Source organism: Coptis chinensis, chromosome 5, assembly GCF_015680905.1.
Source record: "Coptis chinensis isolate HL-2020 chromosome 5, ASM1568090v1, whole genome shotgun sequence".
Taxonomy (NCBI): Eukaryota; Viridiplantae; Streptophyta; class Magnoliopsida; order Ranunculales; family Ranunculaceae; genus Coptis; species Coptis chinensis.
The window spans coordinates 65,708,357-65,728,150 of NC_141460.1; the positions used below are offsets into that span (position 1 = coordinate 65,708,357).

General features: G+C 37.2%; 1 protein-coding gene across 1 annotated transcript; it reads left to right on the forward strand.

Moving 5' to 3' along the window:
* The first annotated feature begins 11,663 nt into the window (after window positions 1-11,663).
* Window positions 11,664-19,167, forward strand: LOC147498394 (plant cysteine oxidase 2-like). The gene is given in 6 exon segments (XM_086560387.1): window positions 11,664-11,917; window positions 11,920-11,986; window positions 15,627-15,745; window positions 15,906-16,065; window positions 16,387-16,605; window positions 18,824-19,167. Coding segments are annotated over 6 exon segments (810 nt in total). The 5' UTR covers window positions 11,664-11,794; the 3' UTR covers window positions 18,946-19,167.
* Window positions 19,168-19,794: the final 627 nt, after the last annotated feature.

The following is a 19,794-nucleotide window of genomic DNA, read 5'->3' on the forward strand; positions in this document are numbered from 1 at the left end:
TTATTACTTCATCCACTATGGCATCTTCATCAAACACGGCATCTTCATCATCCATGGTCCTTCCCAAAATCATTCGAGCAATCCTTTTAGTCTATGATGGATTCAATGCCTATGGCCATCTCTTCCATGATTACATCACAAACATTGGGTGGTCTTCCCTAATTCTTCAAGCGACCAAACATATTCTCCAAGTTTGGCTGCATACTTTTATGCTAATATGGATGACACACCGGCATTCAACCATCGCATGGTTTCTACAGGCCGGATTCACAATCCGAAGTTGGTGACACACCTCGTATCTTTTCTCGAACAACAACTTGCTCTAACTTTGGACCTTCCATATCACGAACTTTCCGCTGCATCTTGGCGATTACATCTTTCATAATTCTTACCGTTCCTTTCAGTGGCAAGCGTTTCGCGACTCTTATGGTGATGGTCTTGAGATCAAACGAGAAGGAGATGGCCATGTGCCATGGCGCAACATCACCATTCCATTAGCAAGCATGACCATGAACATGGGGACTGCCATGTTATTTGTACTCTTAAACATTATGGGAGATTGGCATTTTTCTACTTGACCAAGAACGCTGCGTTATATTGGTGCACTAGCTTCTAGGGGTCATGCATTATTTAACATTTTAGGTTGTGTTGTCTCCAGCCTGAAACGAGCTCGCACTTTTCAGGATAAGTATATACTTTTACCAGTCACCGCTTGCCGAATCATGAAGACACATTTCCCACAGTTTGCAGCTACTTTTCATGACTGGGTCAAGGTGGATTCCATGTGCTTGACAAAGCGAGAATCATTAAGCTCATTAAGGTTTTCATCAATGGGCGTCCATTTCGATACGAGGCATGTTCGATGTTACCCAAAGGGCCGAAAAGATGAAGACCAATTTGAGAGAATCCGGAGACAAAGAATGGGCAGAAATTTGGCGGACTATTATCTATTGGTAGCGATGCTAAGGAAATGCATTTCCTTAAAAGGGCCTTGAGACCTTCACGATCTATTTGGATGGTAAACTTGAGTTTGCCCTTTGTACATATATCTAGCTAAACCTTCTGTTTTGGTGTGCTATTGTTTTTCATGTTTAGGTATGTGGTTTTATGATATCGTGTCTTTATGTTTAGTGTGCTATTGAACATTTTCTTGTTCTTTCTGAATAATATATTATGATCTCCAACCTCTCTGTTCCGGAAGCAATCTAGCCCTAATTTTGCTCCACGGTTCTCGGTACTTTCTCTCTTTAATTATTGATCCTCCGAGGACTAAGCATCATTACGTTTGGGGGGTGCTTTAAACTGAAGCAAAAATTAGGCATCTTGTAGCCTATATATAGTTTTTATTTTCATATTAATAATTGTACTTAGTGACAAAGTCTTGTTTCCTTTTCAATGATGAAAATTGTCTAGAAATCTCACATTAGTATCCGAATTAGGATTTGTTTGTAAGAAACTTTAGATATCATTATGCAATAGTTTATACATCTTTTCATGAATATTCATGTAATTGAGTATCATTGATTGTACATAGCGATGAAGTTTACGGAAACAATGGTTAGTTACTTAAACTATAAATCCTGTGAGAATCTAACCAAAAGCCTTGATATGAGTGATTTGTGTGTGATGACCGCGGAGGAGTTTTTTTTCGATTAGAGGAAATGCAGATCTACTTACTTGATCACCACAGAACCCTAAAGAGAATTTAGGCCTTCTTTGGATCGACATAGCTAAAAAATTCTTACATTTACAAATTTTACGCTAGTCCTCCTTTGAACCGTTCATCAAACCTTTCATTTTACCAAAAATTCCTTACCCATTTATTAAACCAAATAAAAGAACCTACCTAAGTGATGAGTATGAGAAATAGGGATGAAATGTGGAAAGAATAAAAGAAAGACTTGTCCCAAATATAAAGTTAGGTTACTTGCTTGAGAAAAGGAAAATATAATCATGTTCTTAAGCCTTATAAAAAAAAAAAAATCCTTAGTATCCAGAGGCTTAAGAACAAGGTTGGAAAAACTCAGTTAGAAGAAGGAAAGGAAAAAAGGATCTCTCTAGTATAAATATATGAAGACCCTATTCTCTCATACTCGTAAATTTTGATTATCCATTTCCATTTTCTTGTACACTATCACCTAAGCCCCACAATACCTAATAAAGACCTCTAGCTCAATTAGGAGTAGGGTGGTGTGATAATAAGTAGTAGACGTGATTGATCGACATCGGCTCCTCATTTGTCATTGAGATGTAAGGAAAGCGTGTGCCCACTTGCCACCTTGGAGTTAACAAAACACGAGTGGGAAAATTTTGAGTGAATATGTGTTTCAACACATACCTGTGAGAACCCATTTAGGTATGCTCTCCAAGGATCCAGAAACAACCCTGCTAGTATATTTCAATGAAAAGTTCACTGCATGAATAATCATATGTAGATGTTTTAATTATTGAATACATATTAACTTGAGTTTCAAAGAAATAAATCCTCGTTCCCTGCTAAGGAGATGTATGGATATCGAGATTAATTTAGGAAACAAGTTTACATCCGAAGTCGTTGTAGTATAAATAAAGTTTGTGAGTATCTTTTCGGAAAACTCTCGCGAGGCTATAACTTCGTCCCACTAGGGAATTCCTAGTGGTTTAAGGCCTTGTTGCATATGGTCAATGCAATCGCTCTGAAACGAGAATTAGTTTAGGACTACACATTTTTGGCCACTTATCTATTTTAGTGTCTCTTCTTTGCTTGAGGACAAGCAAAGTCTTTGTTTGGGGTAGTGTGATAAGCACCCAAAGTGTATTATGAAACCCCATTGAGACATATAAATTTGGTTCATTATGTGTTTAATAATCATGAAATAAATATGTTTTCATACTTTTTGCGAGGTATTTGCGATAAACATGGAAATATTAGTTAAACTGCAATAAAGCCACGAGGGCAGTATATATGAATTCTTCCAAATCCGCGTAGAAGCATCAAACTTCCAAAGCTCCTACCGCTCGAACCGGGGACTCGAATCGACAAAGAGAGCTGCTCGGACAATCAGGCGATGAACTCTACGCATAGTAAAGGAGGAAGTTGTAAAAGCGCAAAAAATACGGATCACATTGGACTGCACATGGACCACTATGGGGCCACAAGATTGGATGAGTCATCAATCATGGAGCATGTCAAGACAAAGATAACAAATTATTGGTGCAAAGTTGACACCTTGCATGTAATAAATTAGATTAGGTGTTAATAGTGAAAAAAAGGCAAGGTGTCACTTTGTTTTAATGTGGTAGATAAAAATGAATCAATGTGGTTTGATAATTCACGTGGGAGGAAATGAGATTTCTCTCAAATGGAGAAGAAATTAGACAAATGTGGGGACACTCCATTTACTCCCTTGACTTATTTTCCTCACATGACATTATTTTAGTTCCTTAGTGAAAAGGAGAAGTTAAGTTTTTAGTTTTATGATTGAAAAGCTTGTAATAGTTTTAATGGAGGAACACTTGTTCTTCTAAGAAATAATAGAAGTGAGTTTGGTTGTGGATTTTCTTCTCTCTCTATCTCTCTCTCTCTCTCTTTCTCTTTTGAGTTTTTATTAGTTCATAAGTCCTTGTCCCAAGGATCATGAGCTAACTTCCCTTTGGGAGTTAATCCAACTCATGTGAGGGAAAAACATTGGTTGTGAGTTTGGTAGGTTTTAGGATGAACAACTAACACTACATCCTATCCCAAAATGATAGTTGGTGTAGTGTCTAGTTAGGAATCAAACAATGAGCTTAGAGATAAGTCATTGTTTGGTTTCACTTGCTAGCATGTATGAGCTCTTAAGTGAGCCATGCATGCTAGGGATCAATTCTATTTTTCCATTAGGGACTTGTCTATGAGTCTAGGAAGAATCAAAACCTTTTTCAAATAAACAACTAATGATAGTTTCACATGAGGAGGATTAACTCTCCACCTTTCTTTTTAGTAATTTGTATTTTGTTTAAGTGCATGATTTCAAACTTAAATGTTTTGCTTTAATGTTTGTTAGGAAGAAACCTAGTATTATAACCTTACTCCTTAGTTCCCTTATTGTAACATCCAATTTGTAGTTGTTCTATACTTTAGGTAGTTCGAATCCTTATTCTAACTCTACTCAACGAAGATCGTGAGTAAGGTACTTTGAGTGCTTTTTCACCAATTTAGAGAGTTAAAAACTCTAAGTGGTCTCCAAGCATATATCAGAACCCAAGCAAATCCTGAGAGAGTAAAAAAAGTGTTGGGTACCGCTTACGTACAGGGATGTCATTTTGTCCATGTTGAACTTGTTGATGATTGTCCGGTTCCAAAACCGATGCGAAGATGGTGTATAGCTCGACACTTAATTGCAGATAGTTGGGATACTGCATTACAAGCAAGACAAACACAATTTACGGCATTGAACATTCCCAATTTAGTATTGGAAGACGAGCACACTAATGATGGGGCCGAAATACCAATAATAGATGTTGACTAGGAATAAGTCTATGTAATTAATGTTCATGTGGTTGGAATTGTAATTTGGTTTTTGATACAATTTTCTTAAATTTGATGGTATTTTTTTGTCGAATTAATTGTATGGATGTATATATGTTTGTTTGATTTTGGAAAAAATGACTTTTGGAAAAAAAAATTTTCTGTTTTTTTGGCACTTGAACGGTGTGGCCACACCGTTTGGACTTAGTCTCAAACGGTGTGGCCATGTCGTTTGAGACTAACACTTGGAAAAAATATGACTTGCTGTTTTTGGCATTTGAGCGGTGTGGCCACACCGTTTGGACTTAGTCTCAAAAGCGGTGTGGCCATGTCGTTGTAATTAATCTGAAGCGACATGGACACACCGTTTGAGACTAAGTCCAAACGGTGTGGCCATGTCGTTTGAGATTTGAACTTGGCAAAAGATTTCTCTATTTTTTGGCATTTGGATGGTGTGGCCACACCGTTTGGACTTAGTCTCAAATGGTGTGGCCATGTCGTTTTGAAACTAAAACTTGGAAAAATATGACTTGCTGTTTTTGGCATTTGGACGGTGTGGCCACACCGTTTGGACTTAGTCTCAAGCGGTGTGGCCATGTCGTTGAAACTAAAACTTGGAAAAAAAATGACTTGCTTTTTTTTTTGCTTCTTGAGGCAGTGTGGCCACCGTCCAAGAGGCAAAAATAACAAATCATTTTTTTTTCCAAGTGTAAATGTTGCGTGTTGTTTCGTGTTTTGGCAAAAAAATAGATGTTTTGTGTTTTGGCAATTGATCAATGTTTTATACATGACATAAGAGAAATGAGAGTGGAGAAAGTGAAGAAGATATTCCAAAAATTTGACAATAACAAAGACGGAGGACTCAACACAAGAAATGTCATATCTGGTAATCTCTGTAAACGGACTAACAAAACCTGCGAAGTCGAATATGAAAAAAATCCATAGAATGTGAGTACAAGAAGCATTTAATGAACAAAATCTTATTAGAAATAGTACTGCAGTTCTAAGTTACAAAACTTAGATTAAACAAGTATTCCACATATCCCACAAAAATCTCTGAGTTTCAGCAACAATAAAATGTTATCACTTGATTTTTCTCTATAAGCATCTTTGTTACAAAAGCATAAGTAAACATAACAATAACAGAATTAAAACTTCAGAAAATGGTTAGTCAATCATTGATAACAACCACGGTAAACCCTAGACTCAGTTTTGAAGCTCTATAACACATTTCGGACTCAAGAAAGACACTCAATCTCTCAAGCTCTATAACACATTTCCCCGGACTCAACAAGACTTCCAACAAGGCGCCAATGCTCAACCAAGTAAACCCTAAACTAACCAAATTCAACATTGCTAAATCCAATGCTCTTAACGATATCGTCCCCAATGAACTTGCTTTGGGTCAAATTGTATGCCTCCATGAATTTCGTTCCGTGCATCGTCTGGAATCATGATCCCACCCAATTCGCAGGCCTTGATTGAGCAAGCGAGAAATTTCATCAACGACGGTCTTTGTCAAAATTAAAACGAAAAACTACATTGGTATATACATTTATATTTATAAAATACCAAAACAAAAAAAAAAAAAAAACAAAAAAAACTAACGTTGTAAAGTATTAACTCACCAGATTATGATATGGAAGACTCTGTAGGGAGTAGAGATTAAGATGATCAGGGTTTATCATTTGAATATGGCTATTGTTTTCGTACCAACTCATGTATCTACTAACATACTCCCATGGATAAGACGGAATGGGTCCTCGATGTTCAAGTTGTATCAAGTGATTCTGCCATTTACTCCAATAGGAAGACACAACATTAAATTTCACATCGTACCCAGGCCCGTCGAAGTAGTTCATGTTAGGAGGTCTTTGGTCTTGGGGGATCACGAAGGTACAAACTGCATATGATTAACCGACGCGACAACCCTTGAAACATTTACCGCTTTCGACATTATCAAGAAAGCATATAAATCCCTCGAAAAATGCTATTTCATCCACCGGCCATTATAGCTCGGACTTGACATAGGGATACCATTCAACCTATCAAATAGCATATGATCGAGGAAATTAATCATTAACCACATACTAATAATATCAATTAATAAATAAAACTATTTATATACAAAAATGCTTACATCGGTACAAGTCATATTATCAATCATCGGGTATGCTTCAATGCAAATTGTTGTGCTAGCATAAAAAGACCCGAAATGGCGAGTATTTATGAGTCTGCGACATGCTCAGTGATAGTCATCGTTTGGGAATGGCACAACAGGGAAGTACTCATAAATCCATGCCTAGATTAATATAGACACCCAGTTAATATTGTAATAGATAGATAAAATTGACATTGAAAAGAAAAAACAAAAACTAATACTGTAGGAGAGTGAAATAGCCACGAAACACCGCTTCACCTTGGCACTTGTGGCGATCCTAAGACCACAATACAAGTAAGCCGGTATGGGCCCCCACGCCAGCGTAGTCTCGATCTCGGCAAATTTCATAAGCGATCTCGGATAACAAAGCGGGAGGCTGCAGAGTTCGGGCGATGTCGGTGAAGGCGGTACATCCAAAAAAAACAACAAATAAGCTCTCACAAAGCAAACCCGCAACTCTTTTTGGGTTGGCGCCTTCTTCACAACAACCCCATTTTCATCCCGTAAATCTTCATCATCACCTTCCCAAAGAAATCTGCTTCATCAAGAAATCCATCCTAACTTTGGAAGTGAACTTATTGGATTTCATCTCCGTGATCTATCTTGTCCATGGGTATGCCAAGACCTTGGTGGAGGAGTCTTTTTATGCGTTCGTGGTCAAATCGGTGTCCCCACAACGCTTTTGCCTCGATCGGAACTCTAAGAGTTGGGAAACATCGTCCAGCGTGATTGTCATCTCACCCCGGCATATGAAGCGTGTTGGTCTCACGGATGCCACCTCTCCACAAACGCAGAGACCAACCACGGGATCCCGATGCCTATATACACCTAAGACCCGAGCACATAAGCCGGTCCTTTGAAGCTCCACATGAAAATTAGAGCGGTCGAACACTCCGACGATATCCCATTGTACCAACTTGTTCAGGTGCCCATGACACTTCAACACCCCTCGCTCCGCCCTAAAACAACAAAAACTTAGTATTAATGTATGCACAAGGTTTCAGTAATACAAAATTTAAATACTAATAGACAATATATAATAATATTACCTGCCCCTCCCAAATATCGCGAGCCACGTGCACAGATAGTCATATAACGGATGTGACACCACGAGGGCCACCTCCATAAACACCTCTCGGAACTCCAAGTCATTGTTGGACTTTCTCACAATATTCGGAGGATGTGCAGTGCGAGGACTTCATCGTCATCATCATCCTCCTCCTCCTCATCCTCCTCGTCCTCCTCATCCTCCGCGTCATCAACACCCTCTTTCATCATCTTCTTCACTATCATCTTCTTCATCATCACCTACAGCTACACTCTTCCCATGATCCATATTTACATCATCTACATCTACATCTACATCTACATCTACATCTTCATCTTCATCTAAATCTAAATCTAAATCTACATCTACATCACTCTGAATTGTTTGCTTTCTTCTCTTTTGATTTTCTAACTTTACACCACTTACTACATTACTGGGATCATCCGGCTTTCCGATCCCTCTGAGTTGATGCCGAGGTAGTTGTTGCCACTTTCTCTTTTTCTCGGGCTCCTCACGACCGAACTACTACTCCCCACCTAACAACTTCTTAGCACCCGTGAAAACACTTTTTGCTACATTCTTCACATTCACATTCTTTGTTCGAGGCATTGCTACAAAATAAATAGGAGTTAAAAATAAGACAATCAACTAATTCAAATTGTTTATTAACAAGCAAATTCACAACTTCTAATACTAACAAGCAAATGCACAACTTCTTCTCCGTTTAGGAAGTCAGCATAGTGTAACAAACCTACCACAAACTAGAAGTTATTGTACAACAACTTCCCATTAAGTTACAATAGAATTAAATCTCAGTTTTCTAATAGTAGGAAGGTGAGAGCCGCTAACCCCATAGTCTACATTTTCAACTCTGGATAATATGCTCTAAAATCTAAATCGCTACTTTTTTTTTTCCGGTTTCGACCAAATGGTCCACGAATAAAGACATATAAGCGTACTCAACAATCATCCGATCGGTGGTTCAATCAAGCAAGGTAGTAAAACACTCTAAGAACCTCACCGATATTAAGTTATAACCTACAACTAAAAGTTCCTCCAAGAAGCATAGCTCTTCTTAGCATAGTTTTTATCTTATAATAAGGTCGATGATTTTTTTAATTTTTATAGTTAACTTTATCTATACCATAACATCCTCAAATTTTCCGTTTAAAGAAGTGTTCATGATTGTTGACCATCATGAATATGTAATACCCATCCAACATAAAGTTTAATCAAGAAGACTCCAACGTTGTTTCAAACTTTCAATCGTAGAAGGTGATTAGACAAGTTCTCTCAAAGGGAGCAAAAATTTGAAACCGAAAGCGAGTCACTTTCGAAACCACCGCTAGGAGAGTAGGAGGTAGGCATTGGATCTGAGTTTGAGCCTTTGAAAATAGTGACCATTCTTGAGGTGCTCACGGGTCTTAGACTTCGGCCTTACCTTACTCATTCAGGGTTTTCTAGGGATGATTTGCAATGATAAAGAGCACTATTCTAGAATAAGGAGATTTTGTTTAGAAAATAACTGTCCATACATGCAAGCCTAGCTTTTTGAGAACAATTCAGCGCCAAAATGAGTGTAAGTGCGGATTAGCCTGGTAAAACCAATACAAGATGACCAAACACCATTTCTACTCATGTGGTGCGTAAGATCTGGTTGGGCTCACCAAATATTTATCGACAAAAAGTCACAAAACCTAAACCAATTGATTATAGTTGAGACTTGAGAGTAAACTGAAAAACAATCACGGGAAGAACAAGAAGAAAGAATATTGAACTGGAAGGTTAATCAATATCCTAAGTTGGTACCATCCATTACGGCTAGTTGGCTACTAGGCATGACATATTTCTTTATCTGGGTCCTACATAAACATGTACAGCAAAAATACCTGATATAAAGTGCCTCCTGACTAAATGTCTCACGGTGACTTTTAAGCGTACACTCATTTTTACCACTCATAAAGTCCAGAGTCCAGACAGTACATGACAAATGGACCATGGATCACATTTTCATACTTTACATAGAAGAGGAATAAGATTCCCCATGTGGGAACTATGAGATCCTCCAGCACACTAGTTCCTTAAGGGTTGTGAATTTGTGACGGATTGGTGGTAAATGACTTAGAATTGAATAATCCACCACAAAAATTCTCTGAATAGGTGAAACTATTCACGCAGAAAACAAGCACTCGAACAATGCACAAAGATAAAAACATGGTGCATGAGTTCAGCGACCTTTAGCAACATATATCAAAAGCATGAACGGACCGACACGATTAACTAAGATCACCACTTTCGATCTCTTTTCTTTGGAAACCTCAAAGAAACCCAACTGAAATACTGAGGAACACCTTCAATTGACTTTTCCAAATAAAAAAGTTGTTCGAGAAACCTTTTATTTTGTGATCAACACCTAAAAAGTCTAAAACATAGGTGAGTATGAAAGCCAAAAAGTAGTGAATGCATGAAAATGATTCTTCATATTGCACCTGATATTATCATATACTATGATAATAATGTCACCAAAGCTATGCGCCTAGGTAAATATACTACTTGTTACATGTATAAACTAGAAAGCAGCCATGTCAAATACGAATACGTAACATTATAATGTCAACATACACACACCATTCTTATGGTCTCTTAAATAATCAAATAATGAACATGGCTATGCAAACAACATTTTAATTTCTCTAATGAAAGTGGTAATTGAGTGGCTTACCGATTCCACGACTGGCGCCCGTAATCCAGAAAACCTTATTATAAGAAATAAAAAATAAAAAAAAACTAATGTTAGAAGCAAATGAAATTAGTAATTGAAAAAGCAAATGAAATGAGTATTGATAATACCAAAAAAAGATCGAGATCGTGGGTTTGATTTTGGTGAGAGAAACTTGATTTTGGTGAGATCGTGGAGAGAAACTTGATCGTGGGTTTGAAGGATCCGGTTGTCCGGTTTGATTGTGTAAGAGATCGAGCTTGATTGTGTAAGAGATCGAGCTTGAGAGAAACTTGATCGTGGGTTTGAAGAGATCGAGCTTGATCGAGATGATCGAGATCGTGGGTTTGAAGGATCCGGTTGTTCGGTTTTTTGGATATTTGGTTGGGGGGTGTACGAGTCCAAGTTGTGCCCAACACAATGGGCGCACCCACCAACCCTTCCAACAACTTGGGAGTGCCTTAACACAAATTGGAGTCCAGCAAATGGGGACCCATAAAATATAACACCTTGTCAACACAACTCCGATCCGAGAGAAAAATATAGATGTGGCAATATATATATTTTTAAATCTTTGTATGTATTTGTTATTTTCGATATATATATATATATATTTTTGTTATTAAAAAAAATAATTTTGTTATTTTCACTACGTCGGTTCAAGAAAAAATTAACTAAATTAAAACTCTTTTGTCAGCATCAATACATGTCCCTCCCAGTGGTATTGGGAAGTAATTCAGATGTGTTGGCAAAACAACCCTGCCTTCTCTGAAAGGAACCAAAATAAAAATAAAAAAAACACAACTGGCTGCTAAATTGAGTAAAAGATAGGAGGACGTGAGATATGAGAAGAAACATACGTTTGAGCTGTGAAAATTAGTTTTACAGTAGTTGGTTGAAAAAATATTAAACAAGGAATAATAATAATAATATTAGTCAATAAGAAAACGGCAGACTGACCAAAAGAAGCAGGTAATGTGGGCCTTTGGATCAGTACTTTTGCCATGCAATACATACGCACCCTTTGGTATGAGTGGCCCAGATTTGATAGCATACCATAGGAACACACCATAGATTTAGCCATAATAATAATGATATTAGTAAATAAGAAAACGGCAGACTGACCAAAAGAAATTGGCACGTCATCAAAGAAAGTCAAAGTAACAAAAGTTTGAAATACAAATCCGCCTATTTTGGTCAGCCCACTGGAATGTAACCAGAGCGCCCCTGGTTTTCCATTCTTCTCGTAAACCAACCAAACAAAGAAACAAACGTGTCCTCTTTTAACACCCAACAACAGTTGAACACTTCCAACACACCCCAAACGAAAAAATAGATGATTTCTAAATTTACAATCTTTTAAACATTTTAAAGCTGATGAGGTTGGACAACAACAATTTTGATAATAAGCAACAAGTGAAAAAGAAGAATAGGAAACGTAGTAATTCTTCTACGATGCCCACTGTTGTTCAGAAGCTTTTTAGGACTTGTAGAGATGTTTTTTTGCTAATTGTGAAGCTGGTACTGTCCCACCTAATGCTGATGTGGAACGTTTAAGACTTGTTCTAGGTATGTATGTGATTTTTATTTACTTGGAATTGAAGTTTTGTTCATTGCAAGGATCGTTTATGACGATTTTTCTGGTACCAAATGCCCCATGTGTGTTCTCTTCACACTGTCTACTTATTAATTATTTTAAATTAGTGTGTTAGTGGATCCTACTTGATAGTTGATACTTTAGGTTGGATTTCTACTTCTTCTGTGTGTTGGATTTTTGATAAATGTGCCTGCATGCAATGTAACGTATATTGTCAGCTATCAAACCTAGTAAAGTTTGAGTGTCACAGATGATTTAGTTTCTCAGAATTAAGTTAAAAAGTTACCATAACCAAGCAACTGCAACTTAATCCACTGTGATTAGACTATCCCGTTTATTATATTGTCTTCTTAGGAATGTAAGGTTTTTAAATGTGAATTCTTTTTCTCCCCATAGGTCACTTGATCAACCACAAAACATGATAAACTGTTTCGTTGCGCACTCTAATGGATACATTAGCAGTAACTTCTTGGCTGCCACGGGTACCTCTACCTGGCCAATCATGGATTAACGGCTATACCTACAGTTATATATGGAGACATTTATCACGCGACAGACCTGTATGAAGTTTCATGGAATAAACTCCCTGAGAACATGCTATTGAGATATATATTTTTGTTAATTTGATATAGAAGCTAGGTTTTTCCTTTTGTTTCTTTTAATCGATTGTTGATGATCATTTCCGTAGATTCATTTACTATGTAATGTCGGAGCTTTACCGAACTTTGACTTTATAGGTTTTGTGAACATAAAGTACCAATAAGAACCCTAGTCTTCTTCTAGTTTAGTGCTACTTTCGATCGTAATTAGCTATACTGAATTACATAAAACGAGGTTTATTGGGACACATCCCTACTAGTGAGAAGTGAAGAGCAGAATGAAGCTTGTGATGGCAACAGCTCAACTCAAAGGGATAGGGCTTTAAAAGACTAAAAGGGTTCTCATGATATGGAGGACGTAACCAGATTAGGCAAGAGTGCACGGCAATTCCTGTTAGATAGACAGGTGTTCTTGACAAAATACTTGCAAGTCCCACTCAAAGGGATAGGCTGTAAGAGGGATATCATGATATAGGGGACATGAGCAGATTAGGCAAGACCAATTCTGTTTGTTAAGTAAGTGTTTCTGACGTGATATGTACAACTCTCTCTCTCTCTGATCCTTTCCAATGCTTATTTCCTCTTTGTCCACGGTCCCTCCCCCTCCCCTTATTTAGAAACTCTGGTGAATACAGCCAATCATTTGTCATGCAATGGTGAATGTAGATAGGGCCACAGTGGAAACGTTATATGTCGTAGCAAGATAATTGTAGGTAAAGAGACTGCAAATCTTTATTTATTTACTTATTTCCTCTTATGTTTTTATTTTAATTCCTTAATTTCATTCCTTTTTTAAAATTATACTTACTCTTTTATATATTTTTTTGCTTGTGTGTAGTTTAGGCCAGAAGAGGCATCAATGTACTGATTTTTTCCATATTAGCAATGTATTAGATATAGTTTACTGGTCCTTGTAGTCACCAGTGAGTGATGGTTTGGTACTTGGTTTTTGACTGATGAGAGGTGGCGATACAGAGAAAGAGAGAGAAGGGGTCAAGAAAGCTGGTGGCAAAGGTGGTTACCACAGTTAAGTTAAGAAAAAAGAGGTTTATAATAGAAACAAAAAGCTAGTGGTTTGATTGTAATTACAATTCTTTTATTAGGCGAACTCCTAGAACAAAATTCCTAAGCCGCAAGTTGGCTCAGATACCATAATAGGAAAAGTCTGTATTATTGAATGCTTGTGTACAAAACATAAAACATAGATGTAGACAATGGGTCATAATTTAAATATAAGATGAAGAAAGTTATTCAACTTACTCTTTCTGCTTACATGTATAATTCATATAATGACTGTGATGCTTTCAATGACATTTGGTGAACTTCAAGGTGATTTGCGATTAAAGAGAAATGGCAATAGAGAGTCATGAATTCCAGTGCTCTGAACCTAACTCCGTTGGAGAGTGCTTTGAGATCTTGGGTTGATTTGTGAATTATGGATGTGGTAATCACTAGTTCTTAAGCACCGTGAGTACCTCCTTTTAAAACAAAAATCAGGCGTCGACACGTGGTACACAAGGATAAGTGTGTTTACATGTAAAAACACTTTGGGGCAGCTCTAGTGTGTGAAAGGAGGCAAAGATGGAAAGGAAAAAGAGAGGAAAGGAAAAAGAAACACAAACTTCAGGTTCAGGTGCCAGGAAGTGAAGGGAGGAAGAATGCTATCACAAACGATGAAGGCTGTGACTCTGAGTCCTACTTCTATCTCTCATGGTCCGAAAGTGTTCCACTGTATGTCCTTAACACCCTGATACCATCCCTTGTTTTCAAGATGTTGGAAGTCTAGCACAGAATGATTCTGATGTATTATATGTTCTGGAACTGATATTGTTAGATGAGACTTGATATGATCAATCAAAGATCAAACTGTGACTGGTTATACACTTGTATCTCTGATTTAGATAATTATTGTTGGTATTATTTCGTTTGAATATTTCTCAGGCAATCTAAGAAAGCTTATATCCGTATCAAATCTAATTCTTACTTTATATGGGGAGGCAGTTGCTCAGATTCTTTTTCCTTGTTCCTTCTCTTATGCCGTTTGGAGTTACATCGTCCATTCGGCTGATATACATTGGGTGTGTCCTAAAGGCAGTGTGTGATGTCTTGTTGATGTGGTCCATTCCATGGTCACCTACTCAGACTAAGAGGAAGACGTGGACCATTATTCCCTCCACAACTTTAAGGCATTTGGTTGGAGCTTAATCGGAGACATGTTTGAGGCGAGGGATCATACCATTCCTCAGATGATTCTTGATATTAAAGGACTATTTCCCCTTTGATGTAGGCGATGGAAGGAATTCAAGGAGATACCATTTGGGGTTTTTGCATTTGCCGGGGAGTATATAATCTGGGAGGAGTGATATGTCAATGGTGGCTTATCTTGTGTATTTTCTGTTTTAGTAGGACAGCTCATCTTACCTTGCACATTCCACATTTTTCTAATATAAATTGATAGTTTACCAGTCAAGTAATAAAATCATTAAATAAAATGATATTGATACTTACAAACATCGTGTAGTAAATGGGATAGGTATTCTAGAGAGGAGTGACTATAAAATATAATGTTCTTGAGTGCTAAATCAATGAAAAATATTTGAAGAGACCTTGAAGGATATGTAGCCAGTTCTCTTGGTAAGTCTTTTTGGAACATCGACTAAATGTTACCAAATGCAATATAAATGGTTGGGACGCGAACAGAAAATTGCTTTAAAGACCTATTACTTCTTATGTCACTCCAAAACTCTTATGACCACCTTGTTTGTGAGTCGGCTGAGCGGCTTGTGGGCGGAGTCAAGTTTATTGTTAACAGTGTTGATTTTAATTTTCTTTCCTTTGCCCAAGGGTTAGCTTAATAAACATACAGGTGCTGATGCAACAGTAATGCTATTGCATGATACTACATGAACTTTTCTGAGTAGCTTCTTTGTTTTCTACTGTGTGATTTTTTGTAAGTAGTTTGTCTATATTCTTTCTTGCCTTCAAGCTTACAAGCATGATGTTTACTGTGTAGATGGCATGAAACCAGCAGATGTTGGCCTGACTCAGGACATGCCATATTTCCGGACGATTGAGACTGAAGGATCTCCTCCTATAACATACTTACATCTGTATGAATGCAATAAATTCTCGGTATGTGAGCTTCTCTCGGTGCTTATCATTAATGGTGTGTGAGAGAGTGTATAGAGTTTAGGGTGTATATACCCTAAACTTCTTTTTTCAGTTTTCAGTTTTCAGTTTTCTGTTTTTTTCTGTTTTTTTTCTCTCTCACAAATCTCTTGCATATTTACAGATAGGGATCTTCTGCCTGCCACCAAATGGTGTCATACCTCTTCACAATCATCCAGGAATGACTGTTTTCAGTAAGCTTCTCTTTGGGTCTATGCACATAAAATCATACGATTGGGCTAATCTTCCCCAAAATGCTAGTGAAAATCTTAACTCCTCATATTGTAAGTCTTCTCCTTCCAGATTCACGATTTTATTCTTTTGGTAAAAGTCTATATTTTAAAATAAATTCAGTCACAATTTACTGGTGGGGTCTAACATTTGTAAATTCTAAATAGTATCAGATATGCTGATCCGAAACATCTGATGCATAAATCCCAATAAAGTTTCTTGTGTGTCTAAAACGGTAGGAAATAAACAGAATATCTAACACAGAACCTTTCCGTAGTTGCAGTTGTCTGTTAAAGTACTCAGGCTTGCCATCTTTGTTTGACCCATCTCTCATTTAAACTTTAATAACAGCTTGTTTTTACCAATTATTTCAGTCAAGCCTCCTGGAGTCCAGCTGGCGAAGGTTAAGGTTGATTCCGTCCTTACTGCACCATGCAGCACTTCGATTCTTTACCCAGCTGATGGAGGCAACATGCATTGTTTCACGGCGGTGACATCGTGTGCGGTGCTAGATGTTTTGGGACCACCTTATTCTGATCCTGAAGGACGCCATTGTACATACTACCTAGACTTCCCATATTCCAGCTTCTCAGGTATGTTGTTACTTCTTCATGCCTTTGACTTTATTTGATACAGTAGGTGAAGATCCTCTTGCCGTAGACATGTGGATACATACATGTACTAGTTGGTATTCCTTTTCTCCGTCCTGCACCTTCTCCTTATTCAGAAGAAATCATCGTGATTGGATATCTAGTAGCCTAGTTGCATGAATTGTTTGATTGATTACTTAAGCAAACGTTCTTAATATCTTTAGGTTCATGTTTTACGTATGAGTTAGAAAGAACTAGAAATCATTGTCAAAATTGTTTACCTCGTACTAAGCACTTGAGCAGTAGTTGAATTACTCGTTTAGATGGTGGACCCGAGTTGTAGTGGGACATTGTATTTTCTGAATGTCTCAAACTTGTTGATTCAGTGGAACTGAATTGTTGTACGACGTGGTATTTTCTGATTGTCCAGAAACATGAAAGAATAATGTATAAGAGTTTCCACTTGTTATAAGACTTTCTTGGAGGATCGGCTCTCAACAGAAACATCCATCAAGAGTTGTGTTCTTTCATAATGCATTTATGTAATTATGTGGACCTCAAAATGGGAGTGTGTATCTTACTCCCACTCTGTTAGGTTTCTTCTTTCTTGTTTTCGAATTTTAAACTCAGTTTGCCATGTAGGCTGTAAAGAGTGCCATTTGCAATTTTTGAGTCTGGTATCCATTTTGACCACATATGCTCCCAACTGCAAAACATTTTTTTTGAGTTTGTGTAATCATTCTTGAGTGTGGTGTGGAGGTTATATTTACAGTGCTGCTTAACTTTAGCCGCATCATGAATGTGTCAAATTTTAATGATTCTAGGGTCCTACTTAGTTGACTCAAAGAACATTTTCTTGCTGCACAGTTAAAGTATAGCCGCACCATGGACCAAAATATAGCCGATATATCCGATATATATCGGTATTTTGGTACACCGACATCGATATTTCTGATTTATATCCACCGAATATAGAACTATTTTTTTTTCTGATATATATCGGAATTTCCGATATAAAACTTTATATTGCCGATATATATGATATTTACGATATATATCGTTTGACTTTTTGACCATTTTTTAATATAAATCCGATATTTCCAATATATTTTCGATATATTTCCGATATTTTAAATAGTTTGGACTGGTCACAAAAAAAATGGATATATCCAATATATCCGATATATATCGGTTTTTGGGTACACCGATATATTCATCGATATCGATATTTTGGGCCTTGAGCCGCACCTAAACAGTTGCCACATGGCGCTTAAAAGTAGGTAGTACTCAAAACTTATAATGAGTCTCAAGTTTGAGAGAATTTGTTGTTTGAAATAGCTTTTAAATTTTCCTTTCAAGTGGCAAGATTCTCAACTTCATAGAAAAATGTGACCTTTTGTGTTCAATCGCGTCCAAACACTAAAAGAGAAAGAATATAAAGAAAGAAAGAGAGAATGGGCTTGCGCAGAATCTCCTTTTCCTTATGCAAATTTTTTTTTTCTTTTTGGTCTCCTGTCTCTTAAATTCTTCTAATGTCGTCTGTGCAGAACCAGATCTAGGGTTTAGAGAAGAAGACCCTAATGTTATGTATGCTGGCGTAAGACTACTTACAAAATGGGTGACTGTATTACATGATATAGTCTTGAAACAAACAATGTGAACTGGGTGTTTCTGGAATGGGTGTTTTATTGAAGAATGAAAATTTTAAATTAATAATAATTGTTTTAAAAGTCCGATGGGCCTTATGAAATAATTTTTTAAATAAAAAAATAAAAACAAATTAAAATATCAGGCGTGTCTGCAAATCTGATATTTTAGAATTCGTTGTGTCCGAATATCCATAACCCGACACTCGTATGCGTACCTATGCAATGCAGCGTTTAGAAAATTTGAGTGAACCATTGGGAGTACATTTGAGTTGACCTTACTCAAAATGCCAATTTGACTGAGCCATTGGGATGATCTCAAGGTGCATGTGCCTTATTACTGGAGATAAAGAAATTTGTCCTCAAGTTTGTCACATGGAGGGTGTAAGTAGCCAATCTAGATTCCGTGATATAAGATTTTGTTGGCCTGGAGTTTTTGGATGACTTCTCACGTGCTACTATTTGCACGCCCAACAGTGTACCGTATGTTAGGGTCCCCATCCTTGGCATACTTGACAAATATTTTCACGAATCGTGGATGTTTGAATGATATTTTACTATTGCCAAATTTACAGATGATGCAGGAGCTGTAGCAGAAAATGAAAGAGAAAGTTATGCATGGCTTGAAGAGAAGGAAAAGCCCGATGATTTCAATGTAGTCGGAGCAATGTACAGAGGCCCGAAAATAGTGAAATGATTGTAGCTTCATTGTTTTCATCCTACTTCAACATTGTAACAATGCTGTATGAAACTGCAGCAGTGACGTCCTCTCTTTGTTGAGGAGGAGGACAAAAAATATGGGTTGGGGGAGGAGGGGGGTGTCACTTAATCACTTCTTTTTCAAGTGTTTGTACAGACAGAATAGAAAGAGAAACGCAAAACGTGAAGTGCTTTTTGAATTTTGATGTTTTTCAGATGAGTACACATTGCAAAGCACACTACAGATTCTTTGTGCGGCCACATTTAACAAATATGGTATCTATTCTTTGCACCTTTCCTCCTGGGCATCCGGCCAATAAATTCCTTGGTTCAGTACGAAGGACTTGCAGTACAACATTTGAATAATACTGTTTGAAGCATGATTTGCATGCAAGGCCAAGTAACTATTGCTTCGTAAACCTGATTTGCTTGGAAGTCTTCAATCTATTTCATTTTAGTAATCAATTCGGACTTTGAATAGATTGATCTTTCAGTGGGTCATAGACTCATAGGCTCATAGCTTAATATTAAGCGAGATGTTATAATTTGTTTTCCACCATTAATGTACGTGTAAAATCAGCTGTAGTTGTCTTAATTTATAAGAAGTCATTTTAGTGGCTGTTGCACTCGTCTCCGTCAATTAGTCCTTATCTATATCGTCGTAGTATTTCCATTCCCTTCTCTGATTTATTAACAAGACGTCAAGAATATGACTTCTAGCTAGCAATCAGTGTATGTATTCTGACAAATAGTCACAGTCGATGTGCTGCCTTTGCCCATCCAAATTATTTGGCAATTCTACCACTTAAGTCTATGAACTTGTTAAAATATTCCACTTTACCGTTTT